The sequence below is a fragment of the Lynx rufus genome, unplaced genomic scaffold (assembly GCF_022079265.1).
Source record: "Lynx rufus isolate CCGP_SWC_20201006 ecotype Redwood Valley unplaced genomic scaffold, mLynRuf1.p SCAF_4, whole genome shotgun sequence".
NCBI classification, from domain to species: Eukaryota; Metazoa; Chordata; class Mammalia; order Carnivora; family Felidae; genus Lynx; species Lynx rufus.
Genome location: NW_025814856.1, coordinates 88,953,126 through 88,980,028, shown reverse-complemented (window position 1 = coordinate 88,980,028; position 26,903 = coordinate 88,953,126). Strand labels below are relative to the sequence as shown.

The 26,903-nt window shown below is 34.4% G+C and overlaps 1 protein-coding gene across 1 annotated transcript in view; it reads left to right on the top strand.

Annotated features, from left to right (window-relative positions):
- The window catches only part of SEMA3A (semaphorin 3A), a 202,685-nt gene that overhangs the window by 54,065 nt on the left and 121,717 nt on the right, over positions 1-26,903 (top strand). The window contains exons 3-4 of the mRNA XM_047096879.1: positions 4,004-4,066; positions 21,624-21,743. Coding sequence (XP_046952835.1) covers positions 4,004-4,066; positions 21,624-21,743 — 183 coding nt within the window. The remainder of the gene's footprint in view (positions 1-4,003; positions 4,067-21,623; positions 21,744-26,903) is intronic.

Sequence of the window (26,903 nt, the reverse complement as noted above, 5' to 3'; positions counted from 1 at the left end):
AAGTGGTGTTTCCTAAACTTATGATAAACTTTAACATATTGGACAATAAGTTTTGAAAAGTAATGAATTGTATTAAAAGCTTTTGTCCTGGTTGGAGAATATTGCTTTGAAGATCAAATGAAGATTAAATTCAAAGCTAATTCATATCTCTAATAGACTATACCACTGGACCTAAGACTTTTACTTTTCCTACTACCCAAACTCTGAAATTCTGACTGTACATAAAGATTTGATTCATTATGTATATCATTCAAAACAGCAGCGATATACTTAGAGATTAATATACGGCATTTAAATGTCACCTTTGATATTTCTTTTTCTGATTTTTTCAATCTATTTGATTTCTAAGACTTCTCAGATGATTGCAGTATTCCTAAGGTTATCTGTTGTCTAAGAAAACTAGTTATCCGTTTGTGTTTCTGAAATAACAAAAATATTTACCTTGGAGTCTTTTCTAAAGGTCATAAAATAAGCAGCTTTGTTTTGTTTAGTGAAAATAAGTCATCCTTTTGATATAATGAGTGAAAAATCTAAGTTTAAGAAATATTTGGTATTTTTTTTTAATTTTTTTTTTCAACGTTTATTTATTTTTGGGACAGAGAGAGACAGAGCATGAACGGGGGAGGGGCAGAGACAGAGGGAGACACAGAATCGGAAACAGGCTCCAGGCTCTGAGCCATCAGCCCAGAGCCTGACGCGGGGCTCGAACTCACGGACCGCGAGATCGTGACCTGGCTGAAGTCGGACGCTTAACCGACTGCGCCACCCAGGCGCCCCAGAAATATTTGGTATTTTAATAGTAGGGATTATATAAGTTCAAGTTTTCAGTGTTCATAATAGTTTTATCATTTTGTAAAACTCATATATATATATCATAAATATATATACATATATTTTTTATCCATAAACAATATATGAGTAACATCACACCTCAGAATATGTATTTAATGTATTTGGCATTTTTCTCTGAATAATGAAATAATAAAGATTCTTAGTTTATATACTCAGTTTGTTCTAAAATTGAAAAGGCTTAATTATTGTATGAGACAACCTGCTGTTTTATAGATGAGGAAAATCCCAGAGCCATTTGTATGCCCTTGATATAATCACAGTATCTTCTACCAACTAGACTTACAATAAATAGATACTGAAGTAATGAATTAATTCAAGTTAGGTGACTTGCCCAGTTTCATAGTGTTGTTATAGCTCCTGCTCTTGCATTTAAAATCATTATTCTAATGGAAGACATATTTCTAAGTCTAAAACATTCATTCCAAACATATTATTTAATTATACCACACTGTCCATAGGAGTATATCTAGTTTACTTAAGAATTCACATGCATTTGTCTATTAATGTTCTTTACAATCTCTGTATGATGTTATTTAGCATTTTCTGAAGCATCTACTCTTGTAATAAACTTTATAAAGATCACTATAGGATATCATAAATAATTCTTGAGGGACTTACAACATAATATTAAAGATAAGATTATGAGCATAAAGGTATATATTAGGCCAATCCTTATTAGAGATAACACATTCTCAGATTTGGAAGAACTATGAAAAGATTCTAGACCTTCATAAAAGCATGCTGTTTCTTTAAGGCACAAATGCTTATTTATAAAATTATGAGTGAGAGGGGCTGTCATGAATAGAACTATAGAAGCATGAAGAAAGGAAAGTGTAATACACATCATGAAACACTTTGAATATGAGCATAAGAAATTTAGGCATTGTTAACTGAGACTTTTTGAACAAAGAAGACAAAAATATCTACAGGTAAACAAATATAACCAAATAGTCAGGAATTTTTCTTTATGGAAGAGGATACTGTTGGAAATGACAATTAAATATGTTTATATTTTTTATATAAAGTAAATATATATATTTATTTCACTGACTTATAGTTATGCCCATAAGTTGCTTTCCAGAATAGCATATTATATACCAAAATTTATTTTATTCATGCCAGATTTTTAAGCTGTACTTATTTATTTAACTCTGGGAACTCTAGAAAGTTGAGAGTACACACTCCTCTAAGTATGAGAGAATTGAGCATAAATGTTATCAACATTATTTTTTATCAACATTTGACATAAGAGAAAAATGACAAAATGAGACCCATGCTATCTCACCACCAGCAGTCAAGAGCTAGGAAAGTATGACAAAATGACTTGCCTTTTTCAGTTAAAAATCATGTTTTAATAATCTGTGAGTTTTGTGAAATGTAACTGGCAAGCTTAATGTGAAAGTCAGTAAATCTTAGCCCTATACTCTATATTATTGTCGTGTTTTAAATGAAATTTATATTTTATCTACCGGTATAAACTTTAAATAAGAATAGATCGCTTGGGCTTTCCATAGCCACAGTGAAGACAGAGCTGTGGAATGTATGGAACAGACTACCCAGCACCCGCTCTAGTAATTCAGAAGTCAGGGTAATGTGAATTTTAAGGACGTGCATTTATTGTGCTTAGATTTTTTTTTTATTATGAGATTACTTTGTCAGATCCTTGTGGAACAAATCAAATGACAGTTCTAATTTACATATACAGATAAACATGAAAAGAAAAGCACATGAAAAAGAATACATAAATTAAAAGCTTCAGATGGTAAAAATGAATGTATAACCAAAAATTTCTAGGGCTTTTATAATTGTGACACAGAGCTGAAATGCATTTGTTATGCCATCATAGGTTATTTCGATATGTCCTAAATTCTTGCTTATGAATGTGTTATATTTTGTTTTTTGATTCCCTAGATTGAATATCATAGCCCTTGCACAAGTTTATGACCATTCATACTGAATTATCTAGGGGCTTGTTTATGACCATTTATACTGAATTATCTTGAGGCTTGTTTATAACCATTTATACTGAATTATCTTGAGGCTTGTTTATGACCATTTATACTGAATTATCTTGAGGATCCCAAAAAAGATGATCAGTCATTTTGAGACTAACACAGACATGAATGACTGCACCATGTCTGGATTTTTTTTTTTTTTTTTACGTATGACATTTTTTTTTCCTGCAATTAACTGTTACCAGATGAGAAAGATGAATTAAAGAAAAAAATTCAATTGTGTTGCCCCAATACAGATAGGACTCATTCGAATTGCCCTGAGGAACTGAACAATTTTATATTAAAATTTAGATAAGGATGTTTGTATTAATATTATAAAGAAAAATACATCCACCATCCCCTAAACCACCAATAATATCTTGGCCTGCTTACCACTGTCATTGTAATTATACAGTATAGAAACCTTTGGAATTTAGCATAAATGTTGTCAAAGAATGAAGGGGAAATATTAGGGATGAAAACAATTGTTTTTCAATTAGTTTAAGTTTTTCCCACAGTGGCAAAGTTTTTAGAGCTATCTATTTGGAAATTCATTTCCTTCTTTATCTCCAGAAAGTATATAATGCTACTCTTACTTACTTACTGTGCTTCCCCCCACCAAAAAAAAAAAAAAAAAAAATTCCTTTCTAAAATGAGGTTTTCTTAACCCTGTCAATTGCTCATTCTAGAGTGTCATGCTGAAATTTGAATTAGGGAAAAGGACCCAGAGCACCTCATGTTTAAATTCAAAATGACTATTTTATAATAAAGACAGATTCTTTTAGAAAAATGTTAGACACTTTTTTATGTTTATTTCTATCTCCCCCTTCACGAGATTTTCACATGTTCTCAAAATGATCTTCCTCTCCCAACCTGACAGTTCTCTTCTCTGCACGCTGCTTAAATCTACTGACTACATAAATTCTGTGTTGCTCAACTTTCATAAACAGCAAAGTCTAATGGGTAGGCAGAGATTGAATGATTTACATTCATACCAATTAATAGATGCTACTGCAGAGTTTAAGCTGAAACCTTCCTATCACATAATGCTTTGTGGAACTTTCTTTAAGTTGCCCCACCTTAGTCTAACAGGCTATAATGTTGGATCACTTAGAGAACTTAATTGGCGTAAAATTATGTTTTTTCTCTGCCCTTAGATTGTATGGCCAGTATCTTTTACCAGAAGGGATGAATGCAAATGGGCTGGAAAAGATATCCTGGTAAGTATCAATCAACTAAATTATCTTAGTAATTACATAATTTATTATTCTGTCATCATTTTTGTTTAGTGTTGTATTAAGTAAACACTATACTTGTGAACCTAATCGCTTTTTAGAAACAAAAAGTATTTAATTTTGGATAGTGGTATTTTTATATAAAGAAGTGGGTAAAGGTAAAACATGCCTAAAGATTTACATGTATACAAAAGATAATTAACAAAATGCAATTTTGTAGCATATATACTTACATTCAGCAAGTCAACTTCTTTGTACAAATTTGTTTTCATATGTTAATTCTTCTTGAATTCCTTTTGGGTGATATGAAATTTTTCTGCCTCTGAGTCATGATTAAATTATCCCTTCTTCCTTCTTTGCATTCCATTCTTTTTCTGTTTTCCTTTCCTTTCATCTTCCTTCCTTTCTTCCTTCCTTCCTTCCTTCCTTCCATCCATCCATCCATCCATCCATCCTTCCTCTGATTTCTTAAATATGGATTGAGTAATGACTAGGTAATAGGCATTGTCTTGACTAGGTAAGAGGCATTGAACAAAAGAGGAATGGTAAGCAATCCAACAATGGTTTTACCTTTATCAAAAGGTACATTCATTTTTTTCTAAGGCAAACTTTGTTAGTAAAATCAAGTGGGTCACTGTTTTGAGGTATAGCCAAGTATTTGCACAGATCATAAAAGGCAGTTATAGTCATTTAAATCAATAAAGTAAAATGAATTTCAGGATTTAAAACGTATCTAATTTAGGGGTGCCTGGGTGGCTCTGTTGGTTAAGTGTGCTACTTCGGCTCAGGTCATGATCTCACTGTTTGTGAGTTCGAGCCTTGTGTCAGGCTGTGTGCTGACAGCTCAGATTCTGCGTCTCCCTCTCTCTTTGCCCCTCCCCTGCTCCATTAATTTTTTTTTGAATAAAAAAAAACAGATATAATGTATTTTATTTTGTGTCTTATTTTTGGATGTCTGAAAAACAAGAAAAATCCTATATATTTTGTATACATATTGGCATTTAAAAGAAATTTATCTTAGGTGCTTAAAGACACACATTAACCTGCTTGTGTGTGTGTGTGTGTGTGTGTGTGTGTGTGTGTGTGTGTATGTATATGTATATATATATTTGTAGATGGATAGATATGTAGATATTTTCAGGAGACAACCTGATTGATTGGTAGCAGCTGCCTACAAGATGACGCATATGTTTAAAATGATGTAGAGGTGAAGTCTGAATTCATGGGGAAAGAATATCTCAATCTGGTAACAGTGTTGGCTACTGGTGAAGGAAGATAGATAAAAGAGGACAAAGCACAGGCTTTGACTAATTACATATTAGCAAACATGGCAAATTCCATCCTTGAAAATTTCACTTTAAATATAGTGATGATAAGTTACATTGCACCTTCATAGTAAACATTTTTTTGGCTATGTAAAAGTGGACCACAAAAACGTTCTGTCAAGGGACGCCTGGGTGGCTCAGTAGGTTAAATGCCTGACTTTGGCACAGGTTATGATCTCATCATTTGTGAATTTGAGCCCCACGTCGGTCTCTTTGCTGACAGCTCAGAGCCTGGAATCTGCTTCACATTCTGTGTCTCCCTGTCTCTCTGCCCCTCCCCTGCTCATGCTCTGTCTGTGTCTCTTTCTCAAAAATAAATGAACATTAAAAACAAAGTGTGTTCTGTCAAATATTAAACTGTCCCAAGTTGATACTTATGTTAGGACTATTGGAAAGGAGTAAAGAGGAAAAAACAATGGTGTAGGAGTCCAGAGAAGTCAGGAATATTATGTTGAAACCCCCAATGACTCATTAACTGTACTTATGCAAGTATTCTGATTTCTGGAGTGCTTTATTATTTTATCCATTAAATGAGACATTACATATTTTACAATTGGGAGAAACAAGTTTAAGAGTTTTTGTGAAAATTATTTAAAAGAAGAAAATACTTCGTAAGTCTAAGGCAAAAAAAACCCATAACTGAACACACAAAAAATTATTAACGTTAAAATGCCATGCTTACCATTAACAGATTATTTTGAAAGATCTCAATGTGATATTAACTAAGGATGGATAGAAGTAGAGATTTTACCAGTATGCACCTGTGACTTTTAAGAACAGACTCTTTCCATTTCTGTTGAAGTTTAACAAGTGAAGACATGAATACGTATAATTATTGAGAATCTTTCCTGTGTCAAGTACTATGATGATTTAAATGCTATTTTGTAAATGTAATTTTAATGACAACTTTATGAGGTGGATATCACTACTTCCATTTTCTTGATCAGAAAATACAGTGATTCAGAATATTCATTCAAAGCCTTTTCATCCATAATTTTAGAACATTTTGAGTACTATGCTAGAAGTTGAGATCAGAATGTCTGTGCTTCTGATGAAGTTTTTGGTGTCATGTGGCATATATGGATTTGAATTTGCCTGTTAACACACAGAAACAGTAAAGGACTAATAAATACTTTACCTGTTCTGGTCGCATCAAGGGTGTGGACGTAATAACAACCAGCTCACAGCATTCCTGTAAGACTCAATCACAAATGAAATTATTGCATAGGCTATAATGCATTGTACAAAATTTATATTAACTATTATTAGTGTTCCTGGTACATGTAATAGAGTTGCTTAGGCAATTTCTTAGCAAAAACATCATTCATGAAATTAATTTGATCCTCTTTAAAGATCATGATCACTGTAGTGTTGCACTATTCTGAATTCAATTCAATTTTGAAATTGAAGATAATATGTACTTATCTGGCAAATTATCTGGATTTTATAATAAGCACTTATAATAAGCACTATAGGCAAGTACTGAGTGTATTTGATATAGTGATTGAATCAGCTTACTCATTTACTAAGATAGCACATAATCTTTAGTGTTTGTGGTTTCCAATATTCACCTCACTGTATTTCTCTTATCTTTTATGGCTCTCCTCTCATCTGCCCTTCCCTCCTCTTCTTCCTTCCCTCCCCTCCCACTTTGGTATAAGTACTAAACACCAAGGGATTCTGGTGTTAACACAGATGCAGTTAGTTCAGCAGGTGCAATAAAGTCATGATCTGCATAGTGCCATAAGGGTAACCCTAATTATGACCTCAGAGGTTTCCTCTCTAAGAAAGGCAACTTTATTTTATTTTCCAGGCTTATTGAAAATGCTGTGGTTTTCATAGAACTAAATTGAAAGGAACTAAGACATATAGAGTTTGCTAAGTCGGATACAAGGTATTAATTGCACGTGATCATTTCATAGCACCTTGTAATAAACATTCTGAAGACTTATAAGTCATTCCATAAATTATGGTAGAGATAGGTAATTATGTGTGCATCGAGATATTTAAATTTTTGAAGGTTTAATGATATGGTAATATTAGCCATACTTTTAATCTTTTTAAAAGTCAACTAATTAATGTAACATGATAAAGTGTTTGTGTTTTGGTTATTCCTTTATCTTCTGTTAAATTATAGCAGTTCAATTCCAGCATATTTTGTTTTCTCTTTCTTAGCACTTATTTGATAAAATAAAAATGTAACAGTTTTCATATATTTTGGTTAAAAATGTATTTTTCCTCTAGCTGTCAACAACAATATATTCAAATAGGAAAATAGATTTCTTACTATTTTTCTGGTAACCCATCTTATTCCTTTAATAATGCTTTTCATTGACTTATTATTCAAAATATATTTTGTGCATTTCAAATGCATTTTATTAAAATTTCTTTTCAGATAACCTCATTTATGTAACTTAATTTACATATATATTCATTTAAATAAAATAGGTGCCATTTATTCATTATTTTTGAACTTTAATATATAAATGCATTTTTCCATTTCTTCCCTAATACATGATTTTAGAAAAATAGCAATTAGTAGGCTTCCTGGATTTTTAACATTTTTCCCTGATAAACATAAAAAAATAGCTTTGGTATTTTTACCAATAATTTCTTAATCGCTTAGCAAGAAATACTAAGAGTAAAGAGTTTTTAAGAATTTACATCCAGTACCTGATTTTTGAAGTGACATGTATGGTTTGATAGAAATTCTGCACTGTATCTTGAGTAAATAATAGTCAGCTGTGACATATGGACAATAATTCCTTTCAAAGAATTCTTGTGATGCTGAAAGCCACAGGAATGAGGCTTAGTAGTTTTTGCAGCCATTGGGACTCCACGATAGAATTGTAACCAAAATAGGAACTGACCTGAACATTTATAGAAAAGTAAACTAATGACCTGCTTGAATGCTCTCCATGGTTTCTAGGATCTGAGTTTACTGTTTCCCTCTGGTTTTAGTGTTTTCTTAAGAAGTCCTCTAGAAATAAAGCTCCTTTAAACAAACCTTCCTGGAGGAAGTGCTGTCTTCTCAGTATTTGATTTAGATGTAAGAGTACTATAGGAAAAGTAAGGCAAAGGCACTGACTGATACATATTATATATCATATATATATATTATGATATATAATATATATTTCAGATATATATACCTTGAAAGTGGGTCATTCTTAATTCTGGTTACGATGGTTAAGACAACACAGCCACCTGGGTAGTCAGGATATGCCACTAGATTGAACATTCATAGTTCCTGTACATCCATAGTTCCTGAACCTACATAGTTCACTGAGTGTAGCATCATACAGAAAATTGAACCCTTTCCCATCCTGCCAGGCAGCTGAAAAGATACACACCATCGTTTCTCATGGCTCAGTTTTGTATCAAACACATATGTTAAATCAGCAGCTGGAATTCAAGCCAGCTATCCACAAAGATGGACTTTGTGGTAAAGTAGGAATCTGCATCCTGAGAGACATTTATATTTCCTTTCTTTCTACATATATGTGTAGATCAAGGGAGAAAGAGAATATGAATGGGTCTTAGACTGCTGGTAATGACATTTCTGACAACAACATTACTCTAAATTTATTTTTGTTTTCCTTTTGTGGAAGTGAATATACTGGCTATATTCCTAATATGCTTTCTTAGTGTAGCAGGCTCTATCTACACTTTTATGTTGTTGGGGCATTTCTATATTAGGGGAGTGAAATGCTCATGAACTTTTCCATTGTTGTAACTTGAGAGTTGTAATTTGAAAAAAAAATACATAGAATATTATTGGACAGAGTCCCTGAATAAGAAGATAAATGCAATCCAGATATCTCTATTCTGACTGCTATTATTCACCTTTACTTTCATTTTTGATATTTTTCCTGGTGCTTAAAATCCACTTTGTTATTCACAATAACATTTCTATTGAGGGATTAACTTCCTTGACCCTGTTTTGCAAATGAAAACTGAATACATGCTAAGCTGGTAAAAGAATCTGTTTCGAATCAATAGCTCTCTGTATCTTCTTTGTTTATCCTACTAAACCATCTCTCTTTGCACTAAGTTTCAATAAAACCAAATGGCAACCGTATGACTGTTAGAAATATTTTGAACATCATTGGAAATCAAAATTTCAACCATCTGAGATGAACAAAAAAAAGCAGATTCTCATAACATTGCTATTGTTGGAAACATTTCAAAGCGTATTGTCATGCACCTGAATTTTGGGACATTTTTGCAATTCTTGAGGGATTTATTTTTATATTTTTGTCCTTAGTTGTTATTCATTTTTAATGCTATGATGTATTATAACATGTCTATCAAATTTATCATGGCTCAAATTACAGGGCTTTAGCAACACTATTTTTTGCCAAGTGAATGCAATGGAGAATTTGAAGCCACACATGAATCTTAAGTTTCAGTACAGTCCAAAATGCACATTAGTCATTGAAATTCATTTGCTTTTCTAGAGTGAATTTCATTTTTTAAGGATACATATGACCTTTTTTTAAAGGTCAAAGTTGGCATCAACTTTAATTTTTTAAAAATTTTCTTCTAAGGAATTCAAGGCATTTTATTTTTTTTTAAATGGATGGTTGAATTACCTCCTAATTCTACAGAAATCATAAGGCTTCATTAAATCTCAAAACCTTGATGTATAATCATTGGGAGATATTTTTTCATGGGTCTTTCATATAATTCTGCATATCTGATGAATAGAGGCCCTGCCATTTTACAGAAAATTTTAAAGGATATTTGAAGGATATTTGTATAGGGAAGAGACTTGGAACATAGTGTCTCCCTCTTAAACAAAAGGCTGGTTTGCAAGCCTCGAGCAGTTAGAGGTAGTGTCTCCCTCAGGGAACAGGGCAGGTGTGCTTACCATCCAGTACAATAAACTAACATCTCCCTCAATATATAATGGCAAGCATGCTTGTGACTATAATAAAATATTCAGGTTCCCTTAACCCAAGTCTTCTCTGCTGTAATGCAACTCAGTGCACGTACAGGTTGTCACCAGATCCTCTTCATACTGTGCACTAGGAATTGGAGCTTGGGGAACCAGCATGAGAATGCTGGTACAATGACTATTATTTTTGTGGGCAATAATGTCCTTTGTCTCTGATTCAAGAGCCACGTATATTCTGCCAGCATGAATGAAACTGTATTTGAATAACTGTTATCTTCTAAGTTAGAAAAAAAATCATAGACCCTTTACAATTCTTGACAATATTGGTTATAATTTTCTGCAGGCATTTTAGATGATGAAAGACTATGTTCACTGTGTTCATTTTTTTTTAAGTTTATGTATTTTTACGGAGAGAGAAAGAGACAGAGCATGAGTGGGGGAGGGGCAGAGAGAGAGGGAGACACAGTATCTGAAACAGTCTCCAGGCTCTGAGCTGTCAGCACAGAGCCCGATGTGGGGCTCAAACTCACAGACAGCGAGATCATGACCAAAGTCAGATGCTCGACCGACTGAGCCACCCAGGCGCTCCCAGACCACTCATTTTTCGTGAAAGACAGTGAAAATCTTGTCTTATAAAAGCCACAGAAATGAACATAGATTTTTATGCACATGCGCATATGTATGTGTTCTTCTCCTTGGGGGTCAATATCAGGTAAACTGAGCAAAGTGATTACAGTTTAAATTCAGCATTCAGAAGTAATAATAATAATAATGATCACTTGAGGTGAGCTTAGTATAACATATAGAATTCTGGAATTACTATGTTATATACCTGAAACTAATGTAACATTGTGTGTCTTCTATGCTTCAATAAAAAAAGAAAAAAAAATATCCACACAAGTGGACTAAACTAACACTTAATGGGAGCTTAGTGTATATACCCACTGCTCTAAATGCACTGCTTTTATTAACTAATTTTTGTAACTCGTATTTGGTTATAGGGTACATATTTTCCTGGCGCACCTGGGTAGCTCAGTTGGTTAAGCGCCTTGATACCGGCTCAGGTCATGATCTCATGGTTCGTGGGTTTGAGCCCTTGTCAGGCTCTGTACTGACAGCATGGAGCCTGCTTGGAACTTTCTTACCCTCTCTCTCTGTTCCTCCCTTGCTTGTGTGCACATGCACACACATTTTCTCTCCCAAAATAAATAAATAGGCTTAAAAAAAGATACGCATTTCCTTTCAAAGCAACTGGAAGAATCAGTTTTGTATCTTAGGTAGAAGATGCATCAAAAATGAAGCTTTGGCATTAAAGATATTTCAGAAACTAGATTTTATTCATATTTTGAATTAATATGTTTTATAATATGGCAAAATAAGACAGTAATTATTGTGTTTGAATTGCTATGGACCGAGCCTCATATATATAAACTTAGGGTTTGTTTCTTGTTTTGTTTTTTTGGTAATCTTTTGAGTTCGGGATTAAATTTTAAATGCACTTACAAAGTAAGGCTAGCACTTAAAATAGGAACAGTATGTAAAAGTTGAAGAGAGTTTACAGATTTTAGGTTATATTTTTTAAATTTGATCTCTCCCTCAGTGGTTGAAGTGAAATTCATATATTTGGCATTGGTTGACAAACTGTTATCTAGATTTGATTGGACACTGTATTTCATGCAGATATCAGTATACATACTTTTAGAGTGTAGTAAGCATTTTATGCTTTCTAAGGTTTATTAGAATGATTTGGACAGTTCCTCTGGGGTTTTCTAACTACGTAGTTAGCAGGTGTTCCAGGTCATACTGACACGTAGCTTCTCATGGTCATCTTTGGTATTGTTTCTCTATGCACTTAATCTTAAGGTTTGGATTTCTGTTCATTTTCAATGCGTATGCTGACCATCGTGTCATAGATCTAACATGAACTCTGGAAATATTTTTCTTGGATATGTTCTGTCTCAAGGCAAATAGGTTATGGTCACCTTTTGACTGTTTTTCTTTGATTCGTTCATGTTGCAATAAAAATCGCCATTATGTCTATCGGACATCACAAAACTTTCCTAAAGTTCTTTTTATATCATTTAATTTTTATATAGTTTTCTTTACCACATTTTTAAGGGTGGTAAGGAAAACAGGATGCAAAATTATAGTATCTAAAAAATTGACACTATTTCAGGAAACTGAGAATCTTAAACTTTGTTTTTAGCTTTTATGCATTTAGAACAGAACACTCTTGGAGATTGTCATAATCACATTCAAATTGAGTGCTAAGCACACTAAATATATTATACTCTCTATCCTATATGCTATACAACGTATTAAATATAGACTGCCTGTGTGTTTATATGTACGTGAGTACATGTGTGTGAATCAAAATATTTTTTTGGTATTGTGTTTAAAGAGATACCAAAATTAGTATAACTTATTGATTCTAAGTCTTAATATGTGTTTTAAAAAGAATAACCATTTGCATTTGGAAACAGAATGATCAACCAATAAGTTGTATTTTTCTTTTTAAATGGATCAGATCCATATTCCCCTTATAATATATCACAATGAGCTGTTTTATGGTAGTAAGTTATATATATAGCCTTTTATATGTTAGGGTTTGATCAGAGGCCAGAACTTGTATGAGTGATGTTAAAAAGGATTTTGTAACAGGGACTTGACCTTATACAGTTGTGGAAGATGGTGGAGAAATCCATGGGTTTCTGGAATCTATTGCCTCTGAGTCAGGTAATGGGCCTGACATTGTTGTGGGTCACCAGGATTGGCACTAGGGAAGAAAAGCTGACATTTAGTGGGGAAGAGCAAGGACCAACTGAAACTTGCAAGGATAAACTGTGACCCACAAGGACAAACTAGAGTTAGTGTCTCTTTCACCACTTCCAACTTTGATGACTTGGGTGACCTACAGAAGAAGCTGATGCTTTTTGCTATGGAGCTGCACAAGTACCAGGACCAGGTCTTATAGAAGCTAGCAAATAAGATCTGGTAGAGGGTGCAGGAGGGGCAGGCCCAATGCTAACATGGTGGCCAGCAGATCAGAACAACTTTGGGACTTTTATGGTTGCAGTTCAACTTCTGCCTTGCACATCTCATGCAAAATACTTTATGGCCAATCTTAACCAGTTTATGGAAAAGGGAATTCTACACTGTAGTTCCAGCTTATCTCAAGTGACACAGTACAATTCTGCCACAACTTTTTAATAATTGCTGCATTTGCTGTTTGACTGACAGTAATTCATGCCATCTACCACTTTGATGAAAAGAGTGACTATAACTTATAGTCCTCCACTCGTGGAAGACTGGAATTTTATGAAAGTTCTAATGAACAACATGTAATTTCCCTTTGTAACAAAAATGGGCACATATTTTTAATATTCAATACCAATTTTACTAAATCCACCTCTCCTTATCATCAAGTATGGGCTTAAATTCCCTTATCTGTCCTTAAAAGGAAGGAACAATTCATAATGGAGTTCTTGCCCAAGGTATTGCACACTATAGTGAATGGCGTGAGAGGTGAGCATAGGTGGAAATATTCAAATCAAATAAACAGATGATTTCCCATATTAAGAATAAGTTAGGGGCACCTGGGTGGCTCAGTCAATTAAGCGTCTGACTTTGGCTCAGATCATGATCTCACCACTCATGGGTTCAAGCCCTGTGTCTGGTGCTAAGAGCTAGGAGCCTGGAGCCTGCTTTGGATTCTTTGTCACCCTCCCTCTCTCTCTGCCCCTCCTCCACTCACACTGTTTTTCTCTTTCTCTCAAAAATAAACATTAAATTTTTTTTTAAAAAAGAATACTATAACCAGCTGATTATTTAGTAAGTACTAAGTTATTATGGTAAGTACTTTACTATATCACTATTCTCATTTTTAGTTGAGGAGACTGTGATTCAGAGATCCTAAGTAACTTTCTGATAGCCACACAACAAATGAAAAATGTTGCCTGAATAATTCTAACCCATGTCTGACTGACTTTTAAAGCATCATGTTAAAACCCCCATGCCATTTCTGTTTTGTTATTATTAATTCATTACTTTTGCTCTGTATGTTTTTTTAAATTTATTTATTTATTTAAATGTGTCTGTGCCCAACATGGGGCTCAAGCTTATGACCCCAAGATCAAGAGTCACATACTCTTCTCACTGAGCCAGCCAGATGCCCCTATATGTTTTCCTTAAATTCTCTGAGAATACCTTTTCAAGCTTGAATATCTATTTTAAAAAACTGACATCTTTATTAAAGATTCATAGAATCAAAATTTAAAATTCTAAAGGTCCAAATTTTCATTGTATTCAGAAATTATTTCTAAAATTAATGTATGTAATATATATGCACACATGTATCTGTATATGTGTGTATGTACATTATAGTATATACGGATTATATAGTATATATGGAGTATTATAAATGGCTAAGGAGTCTCCATATATTAGAAAATATATTAAGAGAACATTTTATATTATTAATTAATTAACAGCATTTAATACTTTTGATATTAAGACTCCAACCAAAAATGTTTTCACTTTTCATGTTAGACAAGGTAGAAGGTAAAAGAGAGGTATATGTGAATGAAATCAAGCATTCCTTTAAAATGTGGATTTCATTTTTATTTCTCCTTCCTCATGGCTATATATCATACATAATTAAAGATGCAGTTTTTCTCCCTTATTTGAGTATTAGATTCTGTTATGAGAAAGCACATATGTTAGGAATAAATATGCCAACTAATTCTATCCACAGTAAGCCTCTTTAAAAATTTTTTAGGTTTATTTTTGAGAAAGAGAGGGAGAGAGACAGAGCATGAGTGGGCAAAGGGCAGAGAGAGTGGGAGACACAGAATCCGAAGCAGGCTCTAGGCTCTGAGCTGTCAGCTCAGAGCCCAATGCGATGCAGGGCTCGAACTTGTGAACTGCGAGATCATGACCTGAGCCAAAGCCAGAAGCTTAACCAACAGAGCCAACCTGGTGCCGCAGGAAGCCTTTTTAGATTGTAACTCTACCTACTTGGTGTAAATCATGGACTTAGTTGCTGTAAGGCATGAGCACCAAGTACTCAACATGTTGCATAAAATTGGAAACCACATAGTATGGTTGAAATCAGAGTAGGGATTTTTGACTACTTAAATAGTTCTTCTGGCTTGGCAGGAAAATTTTTAAGTTGGTTTCACATAATACTTTATAATTGTATGCTTTCATTTGAATATAAGATAAAGAAGGTTTATTTTTTTATGGACCACCTACAATCAAACAACTCAAGTGAATGATACAAATGTGATAATTAGATTGATAGCACAATATGAAAGAAAATATAAGCTAAAATGTAGATGTTATCAGTTTCTCTGGTCCATAAGTAACTTCTAGAGCTTCACAGCAGTCAATCCTGAGGTGAAAAGTCAGTCAAATGGGGCATCTTAACAGAAATGAGTATTTACATAAAATGATTTGGTAGCTTTGTGTAGGAATCTTCATTTAGTCTGTCACATAACTCGAGCCACTTTAAAATTTAATTTTCATCTGTTACAGGTTTAAAGATGTTATAGGTCAGTTAATGTGAATAGGCTTACATTCTTAAATAACTAGCCATGAAACGACACCAATTTTGTTGTCCTAGTTGAATCATTGTTTTAAAAAAATTTCTGAAATCAAAACACAACAAAACAAAGCTTTGAGGTGAACAGGTCAGTTGGTTTTATTAGTCTATCATTTTTCTTGATAATGAAGGTGAAAATGTCTCCCAAAATGGATAGAACAGCCTACTCACCATATCACAAGGTGCATGTTAAGCAATTCCAGGTCACAAATTCAACATTAGATGGTTAATATTATAATTAGAACACAGTTAAGTCTTAGTTTTATTACCTATGCCTCTTTGAAGAAGAGATATATAACATCCTTTAATGAATGCTGAGGTATTAGAAAGACATGATTATGGATGATTAGGTCACAGCTGTAATAGCATAGTGTTAAAAGAAAAAAAAAAGAGAAAATATTATTGCTAGATAAGTATGAAACAGCTTACATAGAGGGATGAAGTGAGTGACAGGAACAATCTCACGGATTACTGCTTTGGCACGAAGATTCTAGTATTCAGCCAGCTTGCCAAATAAATTGACCAGAGAAAAAGAAAGTCAACAGATTAACTTCAGGAATTAAGCTTATTAATGGATTTTCATGCAGAAATGTATCCACCCATCATGATAGGAAAAGGATTCCTTTGCTTTCCCAGATGGTAGATTAAACATTAAAATATTTCTACATAAACTACATAGAGACTTTTTCTTCTAAATGAATGTTCGCTGACCTGAGGCAATACTACACTATACCCATTCATTTTGGGCGGATTTTTATTTGAACCAGAACAAGTTGTTAGATTTAATCATGAACTGAATATATTTGAATAGAAATTGTTCATCTTCACAGCCTTCTCTCCTTTTTTCTCTTATTTAGAGTAACATTTCACTGCTCCATCCATAATTTAAGAACATGCAAGGAGGTAATTGGAATTGGAGGTAAATTACATTCTTTTGTAGAAAGTATAATTATCGGAAGTTAGTTAAAAACACCTCAATTCTGTTTTAATTTTCATGCATGGAGCAGTTGTTTTGACAGATGGATGGACTTTATTTTTGTAACCGTCCGGGAAAAGTCTGCGTAACATAGTCTAATCAGTGCTACATATTTGTAATGTTTGTTTTTGAATCACAGTGCATTTGGCTCCTATATCTTTTTTCTGGGGGTAGACATTTTCTTTCTAATTTATTTTTCCAGGCTAATATCTCTTTTGTTTAATTCCTCTATCAATTTAATCTGAAAGCACTAGAAACATTGAAAAAATAAGTGTGAACGGTTTGTCACTAGGATGATGAATCATTGTTCTTCAGGTGCAGCCTTGGGGCTTACTGGTTTATTATTGCCCTTACTTTTACTTCTAGGAAAGTTAACAATTCATAATGCTGTTGGTCTGGAGTACATTTCAGTAAAATAAGAGGTCAGTATGGTTACCTGACTCTTGGGAAGCCAACTTGTTGCTAAACTTGTCTGTGTATATCAACTTAAATTCCAAAAAGGATCAAGGTTTGAAAAATGAATTCATTTTGAACTGATTACATTTTCTTTATTACGTTGTAAATCCGCCGGTGCTGAGCAAAGCAGTGCAGTAGTTTAATGCCAAAAAGTACATTACATTCTAAGTTTTAAGAATCGTCATGGTTCAAGAAAAGGTCAGAATCACTCTTCTTCTGTCTCCCTAGAACAGAAATGTGTGAAGTGTGTTTCCTTTTTCTGCCACGCTTCCTTCTTTTTTAGAGGAATGTCCAGGCTGCTTCCAAATAAAATGAGTATCCTGTTTTGGAACATTCAAAAAACAAAAACAAAAACAAAAAAAACCTTGGCAGCAACAAGCTAGAGAGTGAAGGCAAATGAATGACAGAATTGATACTCTTTTATGTAGGTTTTCTGTTTAAAGAACAATCCTTGCTAACAATGTCTTCTTCAAATTTTTGGTTCTTCTCTGTCCAGTACTTTTAATTCACTGCTTCCATGCAGCTATTTTTAGCCAATTTTGAAAGTACTTCATTCGCTGTCTTTGTTTCATTTCAAATGTCTTAACCTATTCTGTAAACCTAAGAAATTTCTCTCCATTCTATTTGCATCAACCTTCCTTTCAAAATAATGCTGAGCTAGCCCTGGGGCATGGCAACATTACAGCCTGCTGCCAACTAGGAGAGTTCACTGGGGAAATGAAGGGGATCATTCCAGGCCTTAGGCCAATTGGGTGGGTCTAGTCCCTTTGTAGCACAGATAGAGTCTGTTATCAGTATTCTCAGTAGAACCCTTTGCCAGGTTTCACAGCTATAGTCTTGTGACTGATTTTTTTCCAGCAGCTCTGTAGAGGGCTAGCTGTCGTACTATAGTAATACTTCTTTGATAGTTAATAGACAACAAACTAAAATTATGATATTCAGTGTGGCTCACTTCTGTAGTTTTAAGAACCCTGAGTTTTTCAACCACTAATTATTGCTAATCAATTACCCAGTCTATAAGAGATATAAACTCACCAGCCTATTGATTTTAGGACTGAAAACAGTTACAGAGATGGCATGAGTCTCCATTTGTCTTTACAAGTATCCATGCTCATAAAATGCTTCCTTTTATTGTTGTCCCAGAGAACTAGGGTCTCTTCTCAGATTTCTAGGATGCACTTAGGTGTTACTAGTGGGATTAGAGAATTTGGATTTGTATTCAGAATTGCATGTGTGTCTTTTAAGGCATGGCAGGCAAACTGGAAGCCTGTTCTTTTCTAAAATGAACAAGATGTCCATCTGGTTCTGCCACTATTATTTATTAGAATATTCGTTTGCTTACCAATATATAGATAGCCATTTACTTGGTTTCAACATACGGTGCCGGAACTGGTTATTTATAATCATGAATGCTGTAATACTGAGTCCACAATTAGGGATGGCTGTCTTAAAGAAGAGTATGTGGCCACCTACATGTTTCAAAAAATGGGGTGCTGTGAAACATTTTCCTGAAAATGCCTTCTTTGCAAATGACTGAATATTCTTTAAAGTACAAATAAATCCTTTGGGTAAGACTTATGAATGGCCTCATTTGTAAATGAGTTTATCAGATGTTTCCCTCTGCACAACCTCTTTCCCCTGCCTAGACATTCATGCCCTAGCCTCTTGGGAGGAGAGAAACTGTTGCAGAATGGGCAGTTTGTTGCTGAGAGTCTTGGAAGTTAGGCTCTATCTGTTTTGTCTAAGATGTACCATTAAATGTGGGTAAGATCCATATACTCTTTAAGTTAGGAAATTTTTCTTCATTGCAACTTCTAAAATTAATTGATTTGAGAGCTTAATTTTATATGCTGTACTGCTTTACCAGACAGAGTCAGGATTTAAGTGGCAAAACAGTGGGAGAAATTAGATGTTTATTTTAGTTACTTCCCTAAACTACTCAGCATATGTTAAGAAAGTATGAGGAGTCATAACTTGAAAGTTACATATTTTACCTTAAATAGGTCTCATTCATCTTTGGGGCAGTATATTAACAGGACACCCTTAGGTTTCATCCCAGAAAAATCAGTGGTAATGGAAAGCAGTTATTTGAATTTAAATAACAATTATTCTGCTTAAGTTTGGTTGTCTGCTGCTTATTATGGGGGCAATAGAATTAAGACCAAAATTATCAGCTGCAAACACAGAATACAAACATCATGTGGAAATTTACTTACATCATTGTAACACCTCAGTTATAAACGCCAACTGACCACATAAGTCCAAATGCATTCTGAGCTTTCACTTGAAAAGTCACATGTTACACAGAGTGAATTTGGAAGTGTTCCATGCTTTGAGGTGCTGGAATCAACACTATCTTCTATTATATTTGCCAGCCTTGCTCACATTAGAGTCTGCTTTTCATCTTTATCTGCATTTCTAGTTACGTATTTGGTTCTTATTTCCAAATGTTTACAGGTAAAACACAAACTTAGGATAATCTATGATCAATAATAAAATAGTTTTCGATGAAGTTTTTATTATTTAGCATATGAATATTCATTTGGCTACTTTCAAAGTGGATATTATGTATTCCATGATGAACTCATACTTTCTACTTATATGTATGTAATTTTTAAGATTCCTTATATGATTAACAGACCATAACATTTTATTTGAAACTATTTTGACAGTTTGGGTTTTCTTTTCTTTTTTTTTTTTTTCTTTTTAATATTGATATAGATTCACCTATTTAAAAATAATTTTGTGAGGTGCCTGGCTGGCTCAGTCAGGTAAGGGCCCAGCTCTTGATTTTGGCTCAGGTCATGATTTCTTGGTTCCTGAGATAAACCCTGCATTGGGCTCTGCGGTGACAGCGTGGAGCCTGCTGGGTATTCTCCCTCTCCCTCTCTTCTCTGCCCCTCCCCCATTTGTGTGTGCACACATGCTCTCAAATAAATAAATAAACATTAAAAAAATAATGAAAATATTTTGCAAAAACTAAGTCTTTTCTGCTCTGGATTTTTTGGGTAATAAAATTATCAGTTTATATTCTGATTATCTGATTTTTCTCCCAAATCTTTCATCAACAGGGACAAAAGGCTGAGATTCCTATTTGTTTATAGAAAAACAGTTTCTTTCACAGCACCTGCAGGTAGAATATATAGAAAGGATATAAATGGCTCTGTCCATTTTATTTGTTTTTATTAAAATTTTTTTTTAATGTTCATTTATTTTTGAGAGAGAGAGAGAGACAGACACAGAGCATGAGCAGGAGAAGGGCAGAGAAAGAGGGAGACACAGAATCTGAAGCAGGCTCCAGGCTCTGAGCTATCAGCACAGAGCCTGATGTGTAGCAGGAACCAACAAACTGTTTGTGAGATCATGACCTGAGCTGAAGTTGGATGCTCAACTGACTGAGCCACCCAGGTGCCCCTTTCTCCATTTTATTTTTCAAGTGATCTTTTATTTCAGAAGATACAATGGCAGGTATATCTAAACTATAAATAATAAGATATGACTAGAATATCTCCTAAGAACTAAGCATTCTTACCTGTGGGATTTGTGGCTCATTGGGCAGGGAATGCATGTATGGGTTCATGGGTTCAGGATGTCCATGAACCTCCTGAAAATATTTGTTAATTATAGCCACTCCATAAAAGATCTTTCCACCTACAGACATTCAGTACTCTAACTAATCTTCCCTATTTCGTAGAAATATACTCTGCATTGTCTTTGAGGCTGAAATGATGTTTTGGAGAGGAGGCAGCTTTACTTTCTTAGACTCTATAGAGATTACTAATGAGCAGAACTGAAGTTTAAAGGCAGGCACCCATCATTATTGACTACTACTAATGTTTAAAATTCATGTTTAATAAAAAGCTTTATTATCTTTTATTTTTGTTTTATTCTAAACTTAAAGCTTATTTTTGCAAAGAAATTTCATCAGTGTGTGCTTTAAGTAATCTTTAATTAATCATATCATTTCCTGTTCCCCTCATCTCTAGAAAAGTCACTTGTGATTAACAATTATCTATACCTTGATTCCACTTTTATATAAATAAATTACAAATAGTTTTAATGAACTGTTATGGAAGACAATCTTTTATTACCCCCCCAAATGATAAGAGCTTTTATAGTTTATTTCATTAGATAATATGAACAAATAATAGGATAATAAGCCCTAAAAATGTTGTGAAAAAGACACAAAAGAAAAGAAATCTGTTCAAGCATGCCTAGCACCCTAGAGGATACCTCAGCCATGCTGACTGCTAGAACTCACTGGTTTTCCTTTTGTTTTACAGAAAGAATGTGCTAATTTCATCAAGGTGCTTAAGGCTTATAATCAGACTCACTTGTACGCCTGTGGAACAGGGGCTTTTCATCCAATTTGCACCTACATTGAAATTGGACATCATCCTGAGGTAAACTAAAGCTGGCTTTTAAAAACTGGTATTTGTCCATGACCCCTTCCTATTCAAATGCTTCATTACTAATTTCTTCAGCTCATTTAGCTTCTGGTTTGCTATTCAGTGGGATCTACTTCAAATTCAGATGCTGTTATTAATTTTAATCTGTGAATGCAAAAAGAATGAGACCATCACTCAACGATAACTATGGAACAGGAGGAAGGAAGGAAGAAAGCATTTGCTTTCGCCCTGGATTACAGAGTCCAATCCATTTTGCATGTGCAGCAGATGTCAGCAGGCTGAATGTGTACTGTTTTCTCCTTCATTTGTGTATTGCCAGCTTTCCCCTCCATTTCCATCCTCCGCCAGAAGTGTCTGCCACCCCAGTTGTTTTCTTCTGCCTAGGGATTAAGGAAGGATGCCATACATGTGCACAATGGTCTGATCTCATGTTTGACCTAAATTATTCACATTTGTGTTCTTACTCAACTAAGCTTTCTTTCTCTATTTTGAGCTATAATATTGGCAGTATGGAAAAGAAAAAGAAATGTTTCTTTAATTGGTTTAATATAAGAGATGTTTTAGTTAGGTAATTAAAGTTAGGTAAGTTTAAGTAACACTAGAGATTAGGGAAATACTGAAAGGAAAAGTTACGGATATTGAAAGTGGTTCCATGAATTGGGCTTACCAGTAAGCCTTCAACTATAAGCCCTTTTATAATTTTTTGGCACTAAATGCCAAAAAGAACAAATGGTGAGAGCATCATTTGTGACAGAATTTTTTTCCAAATTGGAATTCAGAGATACTCAACAAATAAAGGATTTATTTCTCCAATATTTTTGAAATCCCGAAGATAAAATATAATTCACACGTGAGCCACTTCTCTGTAGCTATAGATTCTCTCCCTAAATTTTCTTAAGGTGTCCTAAAGTGATACAAAAACGTTCTTTCAACCCAAAGGTTTAGAAATCAAAACAGTCTGTGCTATAACATCTTTGTAGACACCTTAGAGACTATGTGGTTTCTAGACCAAACACAATTATTATTACTTAACTGATGATCCTGGAAAGATGAAAACACTTTCCCAAGGCCTCACCAGTGTAAGTATTTGCTCCTCATCAGCCGGTTCCCCCCGGTGCATCCTTCCTCCTTCTTTCCCGTACAAGCACGTATAGTATACTTGCTGATGTACCCAAGAGTTTTAAGTAAAAACTAACTTTAAGGAAAAGCCGTTCTACTTAAATTACTTGTTTCGTATTGATGAAATTAGGAATAATTCCTTGCACGTGATCTAGGAGACTTTGTACGCTTGACTTCCAGTACCTCCTGGAGAAATCTCTCCCTCTTTGCTTTCTTCTCATCTGTTCCTATAGTCAGGCACCCCAACAGTTAGGCCTGGGGTAATTGCCCCACTATTCTGTACTCTGGAGAAAGCTCTAGAGAACTCCTTCCACATCGTATTACACTTTTTCAGTCTGTCAGGGATCATGCTGTCCAGACAGAGCAATGGAATCAGGAGAGCTGAGCTCCTAGCACAGATTAATAGAAAAGACATGGGCTGTGAAGTCACATCTGGCTTCTGATCTTGTTCTACAACTCACTAGCTTTGGAGCCCTGGAAAAATTATTTAACATCTCAGACTCTGTCTCATACTATGTAAAACAAAACTGAACAAAACCCCTGTTATCCTCAGTGTCCATATTATTGTAAATGAGAGGTTGACTTGTTATCTCCAACTGCCTTCCAACCCTCCTAGTAAGGGCATGACCCACTGACTTTTTTTGTTATAGAAACTCAATGAGTTCTAATCCCATCATTGTTAAACAAGTGTCCCGTGTCCTAGAGTGGAGGACTTTTGTCTGACCTCACTTGGTACTAGATGCTTGATCCGGAATAAGCTACTTATTTTCTTTGTGTGTCTGTTTTATGTATGGCTGTTGTGAGGGTTTAACATTGTCCAATAGGTAGTAGGTACTGAAAGAATGTTATCATTTTTAAAATAAAAATCTGCATCTCGCTGTTACCGTCTTTCATGTAAGTAATTGTCATCTTGTACCTCACTTGATCAGATATTGTAAATTACTGCACTGAGCTCCCATTGTTACTAGGTGATTCTGCACTTTATCTTAAATTCTTCCATTTAAAAATTTTAAACTTAGATGATCTTGATGGCCATTTAAATTAAAATACCATTTATTGTTCCCATGTTTGTATCATTTTCCCAAAAATACTGATTTTTTTTTCTTGAAATTGCTATTTAGGAGAGTTCACAGCATATTTCCTTTATAACTCATTAAGTGTTCATTGTTCTCTTATGGGTGGGCAGGGGAAATGAAATGTACAGGTTCTGGAGCCAAGCCACTTATCCAGGAAAGTGGAGGAAGCCATTTCTACCACCGAAATAAATAAAGCTTCCCTTCTAATCTCCTTTGAGGTAGAATATTGGGATGCAGGTATTTTCCTGAGATTCTGAATCTCAGAGCTTTGGAGAGAGGTCCTCTTTCAGAAGCTCAATGGCCTTGATTTACATGGCAAATATATTGGGAAATATTGTTCCAGAGTCTTTTAAGTGGTCAGAGGAAAGATGATTATGCAGTCATCTGGGGGAATTTGGGGCGGTCTAGACAGACAATCTAGGAAATTCTGGAAAAGATATTATCAAGATAGCTTGTCTAGACAGTATAAGATTTAATTTTCAAATGCTTAAGCTGCCTTAAGAGAGAATCTGCTTTAAGTTGATCTATACTGGTACTTAAAATCCTACCCTTGAATTTAGACAGTTAATGCCGTTTGTGAAGTTGAAGAGACAATGTGTGCTTCATGCCCTTAGGAAAAGAGTAACAATGATGGAAAGATTGGAAGAAGAAGGTACAGTGATCAGAACTGAGGCTACAATTGTTGGATTAGCTCTCGTGAAGTTTGAATTTAGTAACTTTTGTTTGCAAGGATGGCTTTTCATATAGAACCAGGACATATCGTTGTCTTATATTTTAGTTTATAAATAGCATGAATGCTTTGCTATTACCTGTCCCATACTACATAAAATAATGAACTAGTATCCTCTTTAAACCTCTGTTCTGCCTTTATATAATGAAGATTATTTCATCATACAAAAAAAAAAAAAGAAAAAAACATTTTGCTTTTCGCTTTTATTGTGGCCTTTGTGGACATTTTAACATTCAATTTTTTTCTTTGCTGTGTTCTTTCTTTAAAATAACTCATTATCTTACACTGAGTTCCCCAAATTGTTGAAACTCACTGTTAGGAAATGATACAGTGGACTTAGCTTTTCAGATAACTGATGTCACAGAAGTAAAGACATCACTTTGGAAGCAAATCAAGACTCCCTTTGTGATTTAACAGCCTCAGATCTTGCAGGAGGAAATTAGCAGTTGCTTTAAGTAATGATAAATAGTTTGAGGGAAAAAAAAAGAGAAAACCCTTGCTTAGTCTTCCAGTTAGAAAAATAGGCCTTATTTTACACTGCTAGCATTTTAATAGCAATATTTACACTCCTGAATACTGTATTCCAAAATCTACTCTTGCCATATAGTGAATGTCTTCTGACCACACACAGTATGTCATTGATTACTGTATTAAACAGATTTTCTGTTTCCTGTAGTACAGTTGGGAATTGGTAGACCTATTAATTAACTCCAGTTCTATAAGATATATGTCAATCAATTCTTGGGTATCTGCCAGTGGTTTTTGACACTGCAGATAACTGCCAATGAGGTCACATACTTTATGCACATGTGTGTGTTTATCATAAAAATGCACAGTTCACAGAAAGAGTGATTCAGAGCTAGAGTACAGATGAGTTTTGAGTTTAAACTCTCAGTATCCATGCCATTCAAACGAAAAGTGTAAGTCATCCTTACAAGACAGAATATTCCCAAATGGCTCTTAGTGTATGGTATTTCCCCTTGAAATTTACATCTGCTAATAACAAAAATGTATGAGTTTCGGACGAGTATAGCTTTTCAAAAAAGTCTCTGGATGCTTTCTCAAATTCCAAATGGGCCTTTTCTATATACCGGGCAGGAAATCTGAAGAAAGATGGACCCAGATGAGAGCTAGAAAATATTAACTCTATAAATACTCTCATAATGTCATGATCTCAATTTATGATTGAACCAAGGGGACATTAAGAAATGCAGTGAAGCTTAATGGCTATCTCCAAGGTCACTTCTGTAATGACAACCCATATATCTAGATATAAAATAAAATGTTTTGTCTGGTTCTTCCCTTCCATGAAGAATAAGACTTTGCTTTTATGCAAAAGTTTGAATCAAATGCTCTTAGTAAGAGTCTTCAAGGCCAAAATGCTATTTAAGTGGTAGTTAGTGCTCTGGTGACTAATTTATACATCTGTCTAACCTCTTCTTATTGTGTTCTCTCTCTCAATGCATGATGCTGTTTATCCCAGTAGAGCACAGGTTTATTTCTAGGAGGAAATGTACTAAAGCTGAGAAATTTAGATGTCTTGGTAAAACAGTGAGGAGTTACTTTTGGGTAACTCTTTCTGTCTTTCTTAGATTATACAGTGGAGTCTGAATTTACTTTTTAGTGGACTAACTTAGGTGGGAAAAGTCAGAATTCCTTGGAGATTTCTTCTTGGCTACTCATTATTTCCACCAGAGGCAGTGTGTTCCTCATTTGCACCACTGACTGAGTAACATGTTGTTAGAGCAAGTCCATTACGATTTCTAGGTCTCTCTTTCCTAATATTTCAATACTTGAATCACGTTGGAAGGTGGACCTTTATAAGTTACCATGCTGAATAAATAGTACCACCATTTATATTGCAAATTAAATTTATTATTTTTTTATTTAATAATTTTTTTAATGTTTATTTTTGAGAGAGAGAGAGAAAGACAGAGTGGGAGCTGGAGAGGCACAGAGAGAGAGGGAGACCCAGAATCTGAGGCAGTCTCCTGGCTCTGAGCTGTCAGCACAGAGCCTGATGTAGGGCTAGAACTCACTTGCCATGAGATCATGATCTAAGCTGAAGTCAGACACTTAACCAACTAGGCCACCCCAGTGCCCTCTTGGAACTTAAATTTTAAAACACTCTTGTATTTGAGGAACAGAATCATAGTTCATAAATTCTGAGTGAACTTAACAGCTCAGCAATATATTTTTCATGAGCTATTAACATTCTAATTTCTAAAT